Genomic DNA, 12,399 nt, shown 5'->3' with positions numbered 1-12,399 from the left:
CGCGGGCGCTGCCGGGGAGCCCAGGGTGCGGGACGCTCTTCCCGCACCCCAACCGGAGCCCCGCTTTGCGGTAGCGGGGCTCCTAACCCCCGGGATGGACAGGGCGCTTCGGACCCGAAGCAGCCCTCGACCACCCGGCGATTGCGTCGCCGCCGGACCAATGGTCTCGTTAGATAGTAAAAGTCATGTTAAATTGCTGTTTTAGGGGTTGTTTTTAAAAATCTGGAAGGGATTAATCTGTTTTGCATTACTTTCTATGGGAAAGTGAGCCTTGGGTTTTGGAACGCTTTGGTTTTGGATTAAGTTTGAGAACTAAGGTACCACTGTAATATCAAGTATGGACACTGGCTATAATGAAGGGGGGGAACCATATCAAGCAATTTCACATCATAAGAAACTACAAGGAAGGCAACTTTGGGGGGGGGATACCACTTTGCAAAAAGAGATATTGCTTTCTTGATTAAACCTGGTGAAGGGAACCTTTGGCCCTCCAGATGTTGCTGAACAGCAATTCCTATCAGCCTCAGCAAGCATAGCCAATGGCTCTGTTGAAATCATGAAACTTTTTCTACAGTACTGCCAATGTTCCAGTTTCTTCTTCCCTCCTTTGTTACGCAAAGTGCAAAAGTGCTGCTCCAGATGGCAATAACCCAAGCTTCACTTGGGTAAACCTCGCAGATCAACTAATAAAGTGGAATGATGGATGGTCCAGTATAAATCCACCACTAAATGCACTATAATGGCATTGTTGACATGTTACAGAATATGCAAAAGCAAAACCAACCTTCCACCAATCTGGAAGGGACCCAGGACTGATGGCAGTTTGAGTCCAGCAACATCTGGAGGGCCACAGTTTCCGTGTCCACAGAGGACAAAACCCTCTCTTTCTGTCTCCTGTGGCTGGGGATAGGTAAACCTGCTAATTTCAAAACAAAATCGAAAATTCTTTCTAGTAGCACCTTAGAGACCAACTGAGTTTGTTCCTGGTATGAGCTTTCGTGTGCATGCACACTTCTTCAGATACCTGGTATGAGCATTCGTGTGCATGCACACGAAAGCTCATACCAGGAACAAACTCAGTTGGTCTCTAAGGTGCTACTAGAAAGAATTTTCGATTTTGTTTTGACTATGGCAGACCAACACGGCTACCCACCTGTAACTGCTAATTTCAGTTCTTCTCTGTTTCTCAGTTTTCCACATTTCCACATCAGTTTGCAATTTTATTATTATTATTAGGTTGTCATGAAAATTCACCAGCCAATTTCTCCAGATAATTTCGTAGGCTGTTTTGCCTAATATGTGCATTTTGTAAGCACTTTTCACTGACATATGCAATTTAATACACACTTTACTCTAGTGTATGCATTACTGTGCACCTTACTTGGCCTTGCAACATCCTTTGAATTTAGAAGGATGCCTGTGTTTCAATTCATGTGCTGCTTCAGGAAGTGTGAATCTGGGAGGCTCGCCTTTACATGCAAACGGATCCCTATTTCCCCCCCAGCCATACATGCGACCCAAACGTCTGGTGTCCAACAAATGAAGAGAGATTTAGCTACCAGCTATGGCCAACAAATTCCCCCCTTTTCTCTTTCGGCTCCAAACAACTCAGAAAACAAATCCCCTCGTGCTCTCAGCCATGTAATCCAAATTAATTTGCAATCTCCCTCTCCCCATTAAGACCCCGGATTAACAAACTACCAGCCTTTGCCCAGCACTTTGTAGGAAGGGTCTGATCAATAAGTCCCTGTTTTATAACGGGCAGATTTGCACGGCACAGCTTCCCCCTCCCGCAAGTCCCAGCTGTCATTTCAGCAGGCAGGCCAGGGACACCAAGACCTCTTGCAGTGGATTCTGCTCCTATTCATTTTATGGCTCCCACTTCACCTTGACAAGGAAGGCCTTGTTCACGCATTCTAATCCTCCATGGAACTGAATGGGCTACCTAGACGACAAGCCAGCTCTGCAACTTAAATGAGGGGCGGGAGGAGAGGGTTACTCAAACTGCCAGTGCGGAGGGCCTGATCCAGATTAGGACTGTAGCTTGGTGTGTGTGTGTGTGTGTGTGTGTGTGTGTGTGTGTGTTGGGGGGGAACTTTAACCCTTTGCACGTCAATTCAGTTCCTTCCATGCTGGCTATTTGAATGGGGGAGGGATTCCATTCACTGCAATGTGAACTTATTCCCTTTAGGTCAATCGACTGGCTGGGTGGGGGCAGAGATCTATATTGGGATCATAGCTGGGGACAAAGAGTTAAAGCTCTACTTCTTCCTATATTGGGAATTTGAGTTGTGTGTGTGTGTTTGTATATGTGTGTGTGTGATATAGATTGCTGCTGGATTCAGGGCATCTGAAAATATATACAGGCAACACCCCATTTGCGAGTGGGTTGCGTTCCAGGTCCTTGCGTGCTTGTGTGAAATCACGTGAAATCGGAAACCCGTTGAAGAAACCTGCCAAACACCCGCCCTGCCCTCCAGTCAGCCCTTTTAGTGACGTTTCAGTGAGGACGTTTCCAGGTCATTTCCAGGTTCGGTGCTGTGCACGATTGCACCAATGTAGGCCATGCCTAAAACGGGAGTTACCTGTATATCTTTTCATATGCCCTCAATCCAGCAGCAACCCAGACACAAGAACTGGAGGCTGCAGAGGCACCAGTTAAGGAACTGGACCATGTTCAGGGCTCCGAGTTGACTGTTGGAGATCAGGAGACCACTGGGACGTCTGAGAGGACCGTCCAGAAGAAGCTCCTGGACCAGATCCAGGACCCTAACAGGATGCCTTCCCCTGAATCTGAGGAAATGACCTCCCAAAGTCCATTCTATCCCTGAGAATCTAGAATGAGAGACAGCAGATGAGGCAAAGAGGAGCCGTTCAGGGAAGGCCTTGAAGCCTTCACCTTCACATGCTGGAACAGCCTTGCATGTCCTCTGTGAATCATCTTAGATGGACAATTAATGTCTGCATGGATGAGCTTCCTTCCAGTACAGACTTGAATATGGAAAGGAGGTGTAGATGAATAGAACGGGGGGTGGGGTGGGGTGGGATGCATTTGGAAACATTTCTTGCTGTGTCTCTCTCCTACTCTTTGTTCAGTCCTGCTTTATAGCTGGCTTGTGAGCATATGACACATTTTGCTTGCCCACCAGATGTTACACAAGCATTACTGACAGCTCTGGTATGTGCCACTGCAGGCCAGCGAGTGGGAGGGAGGATGGGAATCTGCGGTCTCAAAGCGCAATGCCAGAAATTCAGTAAAGGTGACCAGATAAGCCAAAGCACCCACTCCAAATCACAGGACACTGTCACTTCCCAAAATCACTGGGAAGTGTGGGATATAAATTGCTTGATGCAAGGTCATCTAACTTTCCAGCAAACAATTCAGAATGAATGCTCAAATGGGGGTGGAAGAGAAAAATTCATTTTGGTTCCCATTTGAATGAGAAAATACCTAACTCACGCTTCTTGAACCAATCCCTGCACCAAAGCACAGCTATGTTTAGAAATCTGCACATCTCTGAATTTTGCAATGCAGTTCTCCAATCAAAGAATATGTAGAAAAATGTGTCTGTTTGGGGGAGACAGTGCAAATAGCATTAAAAAAAAACCCCAGCACTTTATTATAAGAGATTGCTTGCAAAAAATCAGTTATATCTAAATCTAAAAATCATTTATTAGTAGACATTGCATGAAAATGCTGACAGATTTTCGTGAGGGTTTTTTCTTTCTTTAAAATTTTTTCAAAGTTCTGCAGAAATACAGAGAAATGAATTCCAGATTGGGGAAATGAGAAACCTAGAGCACCAAAAGGGACAGATCTGTCCATTCTTAATGCTCAATGATTCGCTTATACTGTCTAATCTGCCTGCACATTTTCTGCAAACAAAGCAAGGAGAGTTATAATAAACAGATCAGCTGAAAACCAACCTAATTCTTGCTAGTAAGGGCATGCAGGGCAGGCGGGGAGGGGAGCTCCTTGAGGCGAGACCCTGAACCTCTGTGCTGCAAAGTCTCCTGTAGATGCTTCCCCCTGATTAAGCAGCCATAAAACTATGGCTGAGTCAGAATGAGTGATTCCCACATCCTCATCTTACCCAAACACCATTCTGCAAAGAGCTCTGACTGGGACAATAGGGCAATCATGAATTATAGAGCCATCACTGGAGTCACTGTGTGCCAAAAAAAAGCGCCTTGCTTCCTCCCTGCAGCTAGACACCCACACAACCTTTTTAAACAAATAGCCATGTGTGTCTCCATCCTCATCAGCCATTAGACATGCCTCACCCCAGTTCCTAACTCCAAACTGATCCATCTAGGTAGATGAAATGGTGGGGAAAAGGAACAGATTCAGAGCCAAAACAGATGTGATGTGTGGGACAACCGCAACAGGCCATTTACCGACACTCTTTCTCCCCCCCCCCTTTGTCTGGCACTCCTTCCCTTTGCTTCACTGCTTCTCCTTCAACTTGCAGATTCCTAGGGAGTAGAGACTTATGTGTACGTCGCTCCTGCCCTATGGGAATCCCTTGCAGACGACAACAGTGACCAGAGGAGGAATGACCGCTGGGAGGAGCCCAGGAAGAAGAAACGCAGCGATACACCTGCATCAGCAGAAGCGGACGCCTTCATCTTCCCCAGATGCAACAAAACATGTCTCCTTCATATCTCTGCAGTCACACCAGGTGCTGTAACTCTCCAACAGTTTGACTTTACGCCAAGGCACAGTCTTCCATTGTCTCCCAAGACAGAGGGTTGCCAACAACTCACAAGTGCTATGGGACACAGATGGTGCAATAAAAACCGAGGGTGGACAATTTGCAGCCTCCATTAGGCGTTGGCCTCATTTGATCTGGGTGGGAAGGAAGGAAACTACCAAGTGGGGAAGGGGTAGTTGGAAGAGGGAGGGAGGGAGGGGTTCTCCCCCCTCTTTTTAGTCCACCCATCACTGGGCTACGCCTTGCCTGCCGACAATGGAGGTGCACTGATTCACCTGCCTACCTTCCAACATAACCATTTCAGAGGGAGTGATTGCCGGCTTAGTTTCATTCAGCATCGCCCTTTAGAACTCAGCAGGGAGGAGGGTGGGAGCAAACCTAGAATTGGTTGGTTCTGCCTGTCTTTGGCTCTGGCTCCGGCTCCTGCCCCAACTGCCACCAGTCACCACTGTCCACCTGGCAGATGATCACTCTGGCCTCCACAGAAAAAGGATCTTCAGATAACTTCAGCTATGCTTCCCTGCTGTATATAAAATAATAATGGGGCTATTTATTTTATTTTATTTTTAGAAAGGATGAATATGGCAAGAAAACAACTAGCGGCTGGCCAGCTTTGAAAGCATTCAGATGAGAAGTGTGGGCTGCAAATATGACCAAAGGAAGCTGCTTTCAGGCCTTTGTAGTGTTCTTTGCCACAGGGCTCCGGCATGAAATCCTTCATTCCACCCCACTTGCCTCAACCTCCGAAGAGCCTGCCAGTTGCCTCATTTCCCACAGCACACTGGAACAAAGTGACGACCAAGAGACAGCCAGAGACCCCCTCTCCCTTCCTCGCTGCACGCACATCGCATTGTTCCAAGGTCATGCTGCCCCAGAACTTACGTTCCAGAGACCTTCCCGAAAGTCAGCCAGGAGCCAGTTCTGCTGAAGGCTGAATTGGACCAGAGAAGCCTCTGCTTTGAATTGAGGATCTGCTCTGGATCCTGCTGCCAGGAGCAGGAACTGGAAGACTGAGGGGGGAGAATCCCAGCCAAGGCACCATGCTCTAGTTAACTCAAAAAAGGTGCTTTCACTATAAACCCAAACTCAGGTGTGTGTGTGTTTGTGTGTGTGTGTATTCTTTATTGAAAGATAAAAAGTACATGACACAAAGTGCACAGAGCAAGATAAGACACAAAAAAGAAGGGGAAAAAAGAAAATAAATGGGACCCATGTAGAAAACAAAACAGAATAGCAACAAAAAATGTATACATTGCAAAAAAAAACAACCTATTGTAGTTAACCAGACCTTAACCTAATACATTATTTATAAAAATGAATTCCAAATATCATTGAATTTGTCCGCAGCAAGTCTACATTGGTACCCAACTTGTTCATGTGTAGGGAGTTTGTAGATATCTTCAATCCAATATTTGACAGGAGCTGCATTTTTATTTTTCCAGTTCATCAATACCTGTGTTTTTGCCGAAGTAAGGGTGCAGAGAATCCATTCCTAGTGTCCCTTTGTTAGATTACATGTACTGGATATATCATTCAAAAGGATATTTCCTCTGCAAATTTAAGATTATTCTGTACAGTCGTGTTGATCGTCTCTATTACCTTCACCCCAACTCACATGTTACAGAGAACTAAAACCATGTAGGGAGCTGTTTTCTAACAATCCAGACCACCAGTCTGCATCAGGGATGTAGAGCTACATTTTTGCATCCTCCTTGTTTTCCTGTTGCAATTTTGCACAACTCTGCTCATGAATATCTTGAATGCTGAGGCCGCTTATTTCCTACCACTTCCTGCATGCCTGGTTGTTCCTCCCCTTCAGTTGACATGCTTCACACTATCAGGCAGAAGCTGGCATTTCAGCAGTTTCCTATGCATCTGTTCATTGGGGTCTTTCGGTCAACAGGACTCCTTCAGTGGTATTCATGCAGTCAGGCAGAAAGCACCTTCTTTTGGAACATGAAATTCTGTTCAGAGAAGAGGAAACTCAAGCATTGTTGTGTTTGGAAGCGGGCAAAGAGGAATTCCAACCCTTTTTCATTCCAGGAAATGTAGGACCAAGATCAGGTCAAAATTATTTTGTTTTTTCCCCCTGCTAGAAAATGAGAACACTATAGCTGATGAGTGAATAATCATTGCAAGGTTGGTAGGGATGGAGGAGAAAGTCAATTCCTTTTGCATTTAAAGAAAAACCAACCCAATTCCAATTTCCCAAAATGAGGTGTGAATCATAACACAGCCATCCTTTGAAATTTGTGCAGTTTTGTGAATTTTGCATTGCAGTTCCCCAGCCAATGCATGTGTGTAAAAAAAATCATCTGTTCATGGAAATAACATGCCAAAAAATTGCATTTAAGGCAAAATTGCAAAGAAACATGAACATGCAAGGAGAAATATGCAATAAAACACTGGTGAATTTTCATGAGAACTTTTTAAAGAAAAAAAAATCATAAACTGAAGTTTTGAAAACCTAAAGAGAGAAGAGGTTTCTCCCTGCTGGATATGAGATTATATTATGAAGCATCTTGTATGTGCTGGTTAAAGGAATGGTTGCTATTGAAGAATCAGCATATTTTAGATTTGGAAGGTCATGATAATATTTTTCGTTGGCACACTTATTTGTGGTATGAAAAGGTGAAAGTACATAAAGGTTTTACAAACCATATAATTAGGAAAAAAATGTATAGAATATGGATCAAATATAAAAAATTATTGGAAATTAAAACACCACTTTGGCTTTTACCTTTGGAAGCCATAGCGGTGAAAAAGAAAAATATGGTGGAAAGCTGGGCAACTTGTAGAAATTTGCTAAGAGAGGAGGGTAGAGAATTTAAACTAAAAGAGTTTAAGGATTTACCAGGAATGTTAACAACATGGTTATATTATTATAATTTGAATGAAATGTTTTAAAAAGATATGACAACTATCACAATTAAAGACCTGTTAAATTGTAATGTTTAAGTGATGTCTAAAATGTAAAAGGTGTTATTGGAATGGCAGACAAAGGATGAACAAAAAGAAGAAAAACCTTCTGCCAATTAGTTTTATTGATTAAATAATGAAAAACCTTCTAAACACCTTACAACAATAAAATAAGACATTGACATTCTTGATTAATAACAGGTTTGTTAGAAGCATGTTTTTTAAATATTTAAAAAGATAATTGAAATCAACGCTAACAAACAAGGAATGAAACACATAGAACTTCCACTTGTCTGGATAGGCTTGCTTAAACAAAAATGTTTTCTGCAGGCATCGAAAGGAATACAGTGAACATTTATTTATTAATCCAAGCAAGCTTTGCACAGCATCCACACAATATCAACCTCATCAAAATGATGCCCCATATTATTTTCCGTTTAATCTGGATTTTATGTTCCTGTGGAAAATCCAATAAGTAAAGAAACAGCACAGAAACAGTAAATCCGGATTAAATGGGGAAGGGTGGGGAAGTATGAGATGGCATCTTCATGCAGACACCATTGTATTCTTCCTTGGTCAGGCTCCCCTTGGAGTCGTGTGCCCAATTCTGGGCATCACATTTTAGGAAGGATGTTGACAAGCTGGAAGGTGCCCAGAGAAGGGCAGCCGAGATGATAAAAGGTTTGGAGATCAAGCCTTATGAAGAACAGTTTAGGAAGTTGGGTATGTTTAGCCTGGAGAAGAGAAGCCTGAGGATGATGGGGTAGCTATCTTCAAATACTGAAAGGGCTGTCACATGGAAGATAGAGCAAGCTTGGTTTCTCCTGCTCTGGAGGATAGGACCCAAACCAATGGATTCAAGTTACAAGAAAGAAGAGTCTGACTAAATATTAGGAATAACTTTCTAACATTAAGAGCTGTTTGACAGTGGTCTCTTCTCCATTGGGGTTTTTTGTGGGAATGTTCAGGGAGGCAGGAGAGGATATATTGTTTATTAATATCCTTCCTAACTTGCGCTAGCAAGATCTATAACTTAGCAGAGTTTTACATTCCCCTTTTACACGCACAGCAGATACCTGGTTGCAGGCTTGTTTAAGCCTCTCAATATTAGATTCCTGGTAAGTTCCCTTAAATCCCTCTTAAAGGAATAAACACGCCACAATCTTGTGTAAAGAATATAAAAGAAGTTTACTCACACCATCATTTCACAGTTGGATCCCTGAAGGCAGACTTAGTTACAAAATATATACATGTGGATCTATCCCATATGGGGATAATCCAGTGTCCTCTGTTGGCTGAGAGCCAACAGAGCAATTCTAGCTAAAAGCTGCTGCTCCAACGATGGAGGAAGTCAAAGAGAGAGGGTGTGCTGTGTGCCTTGTCTTTTTGTTACCTGGGCAGGTAAGGTCACGCCCACCTCTAGTCACAGGCAAAGGAAGTATGTCCCAGCCAGGAGGAAACAGGGAGTTTTCGACTGGCTGGACCAAACCTTCCCCTGCATGTCCACTCTAACAAAACAAGGAATGTTGTACTTGACTGCTACTTATGTATAACATCCCACAGTTTTTAAACAGAGGTTGCATGGGGCTGGACTTGAAGACCCTTGGAGTCGCTTCCAATTCTACAGTTCTATTATTCTTTGTGGACACCATAAAAAAGTGCAGGGATGAGCAGCACCAAGCCCACATTAAACTTCTGTATGGAGGCACCTTCATGACCACTTTAAAGCTTCTTCACACATGTGCACAGCTATAGCCTGAAATAGGAATGTGGGGTGGGGAGAGAATACAAATCTGCCTTTTAAAATATCTGCATGGGAAACGGGCCACATGGAGGGAACTTATGGTATATGATGTGTGTGCCAGTTCATTAATTTTGTCCGCCCCCCCCCCCACCAGGAGAAGCAGTGCTTGAAATGTTTTCAGGATTTCCTAGGAGAGATTTTATGGATTTAAAGGGAGATTGGATGGGCCTTGAAGCAGCCTGTAGAGAGGGAAACTGAAAGAAGGAAGGAGGCAAGCAAGCAAGCAAGCAAGGATGACCTTTGGAAATGTCTTCCAGGAACTGTCTCTCCCAAAGAATCAAGTGAAAGCAGCCTCTGCCAGGAATCGGAGGTGATGGAGTCGGAGAGGCAAGGGGCGAAGGAAGGGGTGGGCAAGTCCCCATGCCAAGAGGAAGCAAAGTTAATTATAGGATGCAGCAGGAAAAGAGCTGTCAGCCAAGGAAGCAAAGAAGGGACAAGGGCCCAGGAGCTCCAAGTGTATATTGCAAAGAGAAGGCCCCTTTGTGTTCTGCCAGAGCGACACATGAGAGGGTCAGCCAGGAGATCATTTAGTGTTTCCCCTTCTTCTGTCTGAATAGCCATAGAAATCAGAGATGGAAAAGACCGGTTCATTTCACTGAGCGCCTCTTGCCTCTCGTTTTTCCAAGCCAATAAGGGAGTGGGGGGACGGCCACCCTATTCCTGGGACAATAATGCGCTTTAGCTGTATTTAAGATTGAATTTTAAATTGTTGTAACAAAATGGCAGGAGAAAGGCAAGAACCTTTTTCAAAAAGAAACTTATTTCTGGCCAGCTGTATTCCTCCCTATAGCCATGCCAGTCTATATGTGTCTAAGGAGCAGGGACACTCTCTGCTCACATTTTAGTCCGTTTCTGTGGCCTCATAGGTACCTAAAGCCATTTGCACATGCAGAATGTAGGCACCTTATATACAGAAATGAGCAAACCAGTGATATTTTAGGGAGGAGGCTAGCAGACCTAGCAGACATCATAGGAGCCTACACAACACAAAACACTGTTGCTGTATGTAGGTTTTATTTTATTTTTATCTTATATTTTGGAGATATACATCCAGTTTTTTCCCTTTAATTTTTTGGGGGGCCCCCAAGAGAGTGGGGCCCTAAGCCATAGCTTGTTTAGCTTATACATAAACCCAGCACTGGACACTGGGTTAAGTCAGAGGGAAGTTCCTTGCTGCTTTTCATTTAGTGGCACTGTATATAGCCCTGTGAATTGCTATTTTGAGATTAATAATGTGCCTTGCTAGTGCTATTAAGCATAAATCAAAAGTGGATATGTGAATATGGGAGTCTCAGGTCTGGACTGGTTGAAGACCATTGGTCTGCACTGATTGGTAGTGGCTTTCAGGGAAGGGACATTCCTAATCCTATCTGGAGTTGCCAGGAACTGAACCTGGAGCTCCTCTGCATGCAGAGCGGATGCTCTCCCATGGAGCCACAGTCTTTCCCTCTTACCTCCACGTGAAAAGGACATGTGCCGTTTCCCCTTCCTGACCCCACTGCAGAGTGTGCTCCACTCCCATGACCCCAAGCTGTCCGCGACTCCTGAGATCCTTACCACCAAGAAGTCAAACGGTTGTCCTTACCGAAGTGGGTTCCATCCGATGGGGAAGAGAGCAGTAGGAAGCCGGATTTGCATTGCTCCGAGGCTTCAATGTCCACGTCTCCAAAGATCAAGCTGAGGTAGCTCCCCGCAGCTCCGTGGATCTTCCACTCGCAAGACGTGAAGTTGGGATAAGTGCCGGGGTAGTTCTTGGAGGTCAGAGTCCCACTGTAAGGCGTCAGCGTCGAGTGACCACAACCATCCCCTGGAAGGCGAGGAGATAAGACTGATGTACACCAGCACTAAGTACTGAGTGCCAAGCATGTTAGGAAGCTGCTTTGCCTCAGGTCAAACGATCTGTCCAGCTACTCAGGAATTGCCCACTCTAACTGGCAGCAGCTCTCCAGGCGGAGGGCTTCTCCATCACTTGTTACCTGATCCTTTGCAGGCTGCATGACTACTAGTCATGATAGGGGAAATTAAGAGAAAGTGCCATAGCTTGGTGGTGGATAGCATCTGTTCTGCATGCAGAAGATTAATAATAATAATAATAATAATAATAATAATAATAATAATAATAATGATGTTGCCTAAAATTTTGGAGAGCTGCTGCCAACCAGTGTAGACAGTACTGAGCTAAATGGACCAATAGCGCACGATGTTCCTACCACCTCCAATCTCATTTTCCCAGTCTTGAACCTGGGACCTTCTGCATGCAAAGCAGGTGTTCTACCACTCAGTAAGGCCCCCCTCTATTGGCTTAGCTGGGATCAACTACCTTCATCTTTCTGCTCTCCCACAACTATCTACTGCAGTGACCATTCAGCACTAAACTGCAAATTTTCCCAGGGAAAAGCGGCAACACAAACTGGATAAGCCCTCAGTTTGCTTAATTTTCTCCTACAGTTCCTTTTAGCCTCTTAGAACATAAACCCCATCATTTTATTTAAAAATGCAACTGGCTAGGAATATATCAAAGCCAACTCTACTCCCCCACCATCACATGGTTGGCCCAGTCAACTTGATCAGAGATCTAGATAAGATCCTGTTTATTAGCACATTGGGGCTTATTCCCAAATGAAGTGTGTAGCTGGTTGCAGATTTGAAAGCCACATAAGCCTTCTCCCAAACAGGATGGTTAAGGGAAAATGGCATATTGTGTTTCTCTCCTACCCTTTCGACAGGGGTTCTCTAATTTGGGGGTGGGGAAGCTATGGCCCATCAAATGTTCTGCCACAGACCTGTAGCCATCCAGGAGGGGAAGGATGGTAGCTCAGTGACAGAGTGCCTGTTCTGCATGTTCGACCCCCCCAGCATCTCCAGATAGAGGTGGAAAATTCCCCATGGCCTGAAAACCTGCAGAGCAACTGTCAGTTAATATAGACAAAGCTGAGCTAGATAGATTAGTGGTCTGACTCA

At 44.4% G+C, this 12,399-nt stretch overlaps 1 protein-coding gene across 1 annotated transcript in view; it reads right to left on the bottom strand.

The window, feature by feature from the left end:
* The window catches only part of LOC117051970 (discoidin, CUB and LCCL domain-containing protein 2-like), a 38,137-nt gene that overhangs the window by 17,785 nt on the left and 7,953 nt on the right, over positions 1–12,399 (bottom strand). The window contains exon 2 of the mRNA XM_033158698.1: positions 10,996–11,245. Coding sequence (XP_033014589.1) covers positions 10,996–11,245 — 250 coding nt within the window. The remainder of the gene's footprint in view (positions 1–10,995; positions 11,246–12,399) is intronic.

This window comes from Lacerta agilis, chromosome 8 (genome assembly GCF_009819535.1).
Source record: "Lacerta agilis isolate rLacAgi1 chromosome 8, rLacAgi1.pri, whole genome shotgun sequence".
Classification (NCBI taxonomy): Eukaryota; Metazoa; Chordata; class Lepidosauria; order Squamata; family Lacertidae; genus Lacerta; species Lacerta agilis.
Note: the sequence above shows the minus strand (reverse complement) of the source record. Positions and strands in the feature narration are given on the sequence as shown.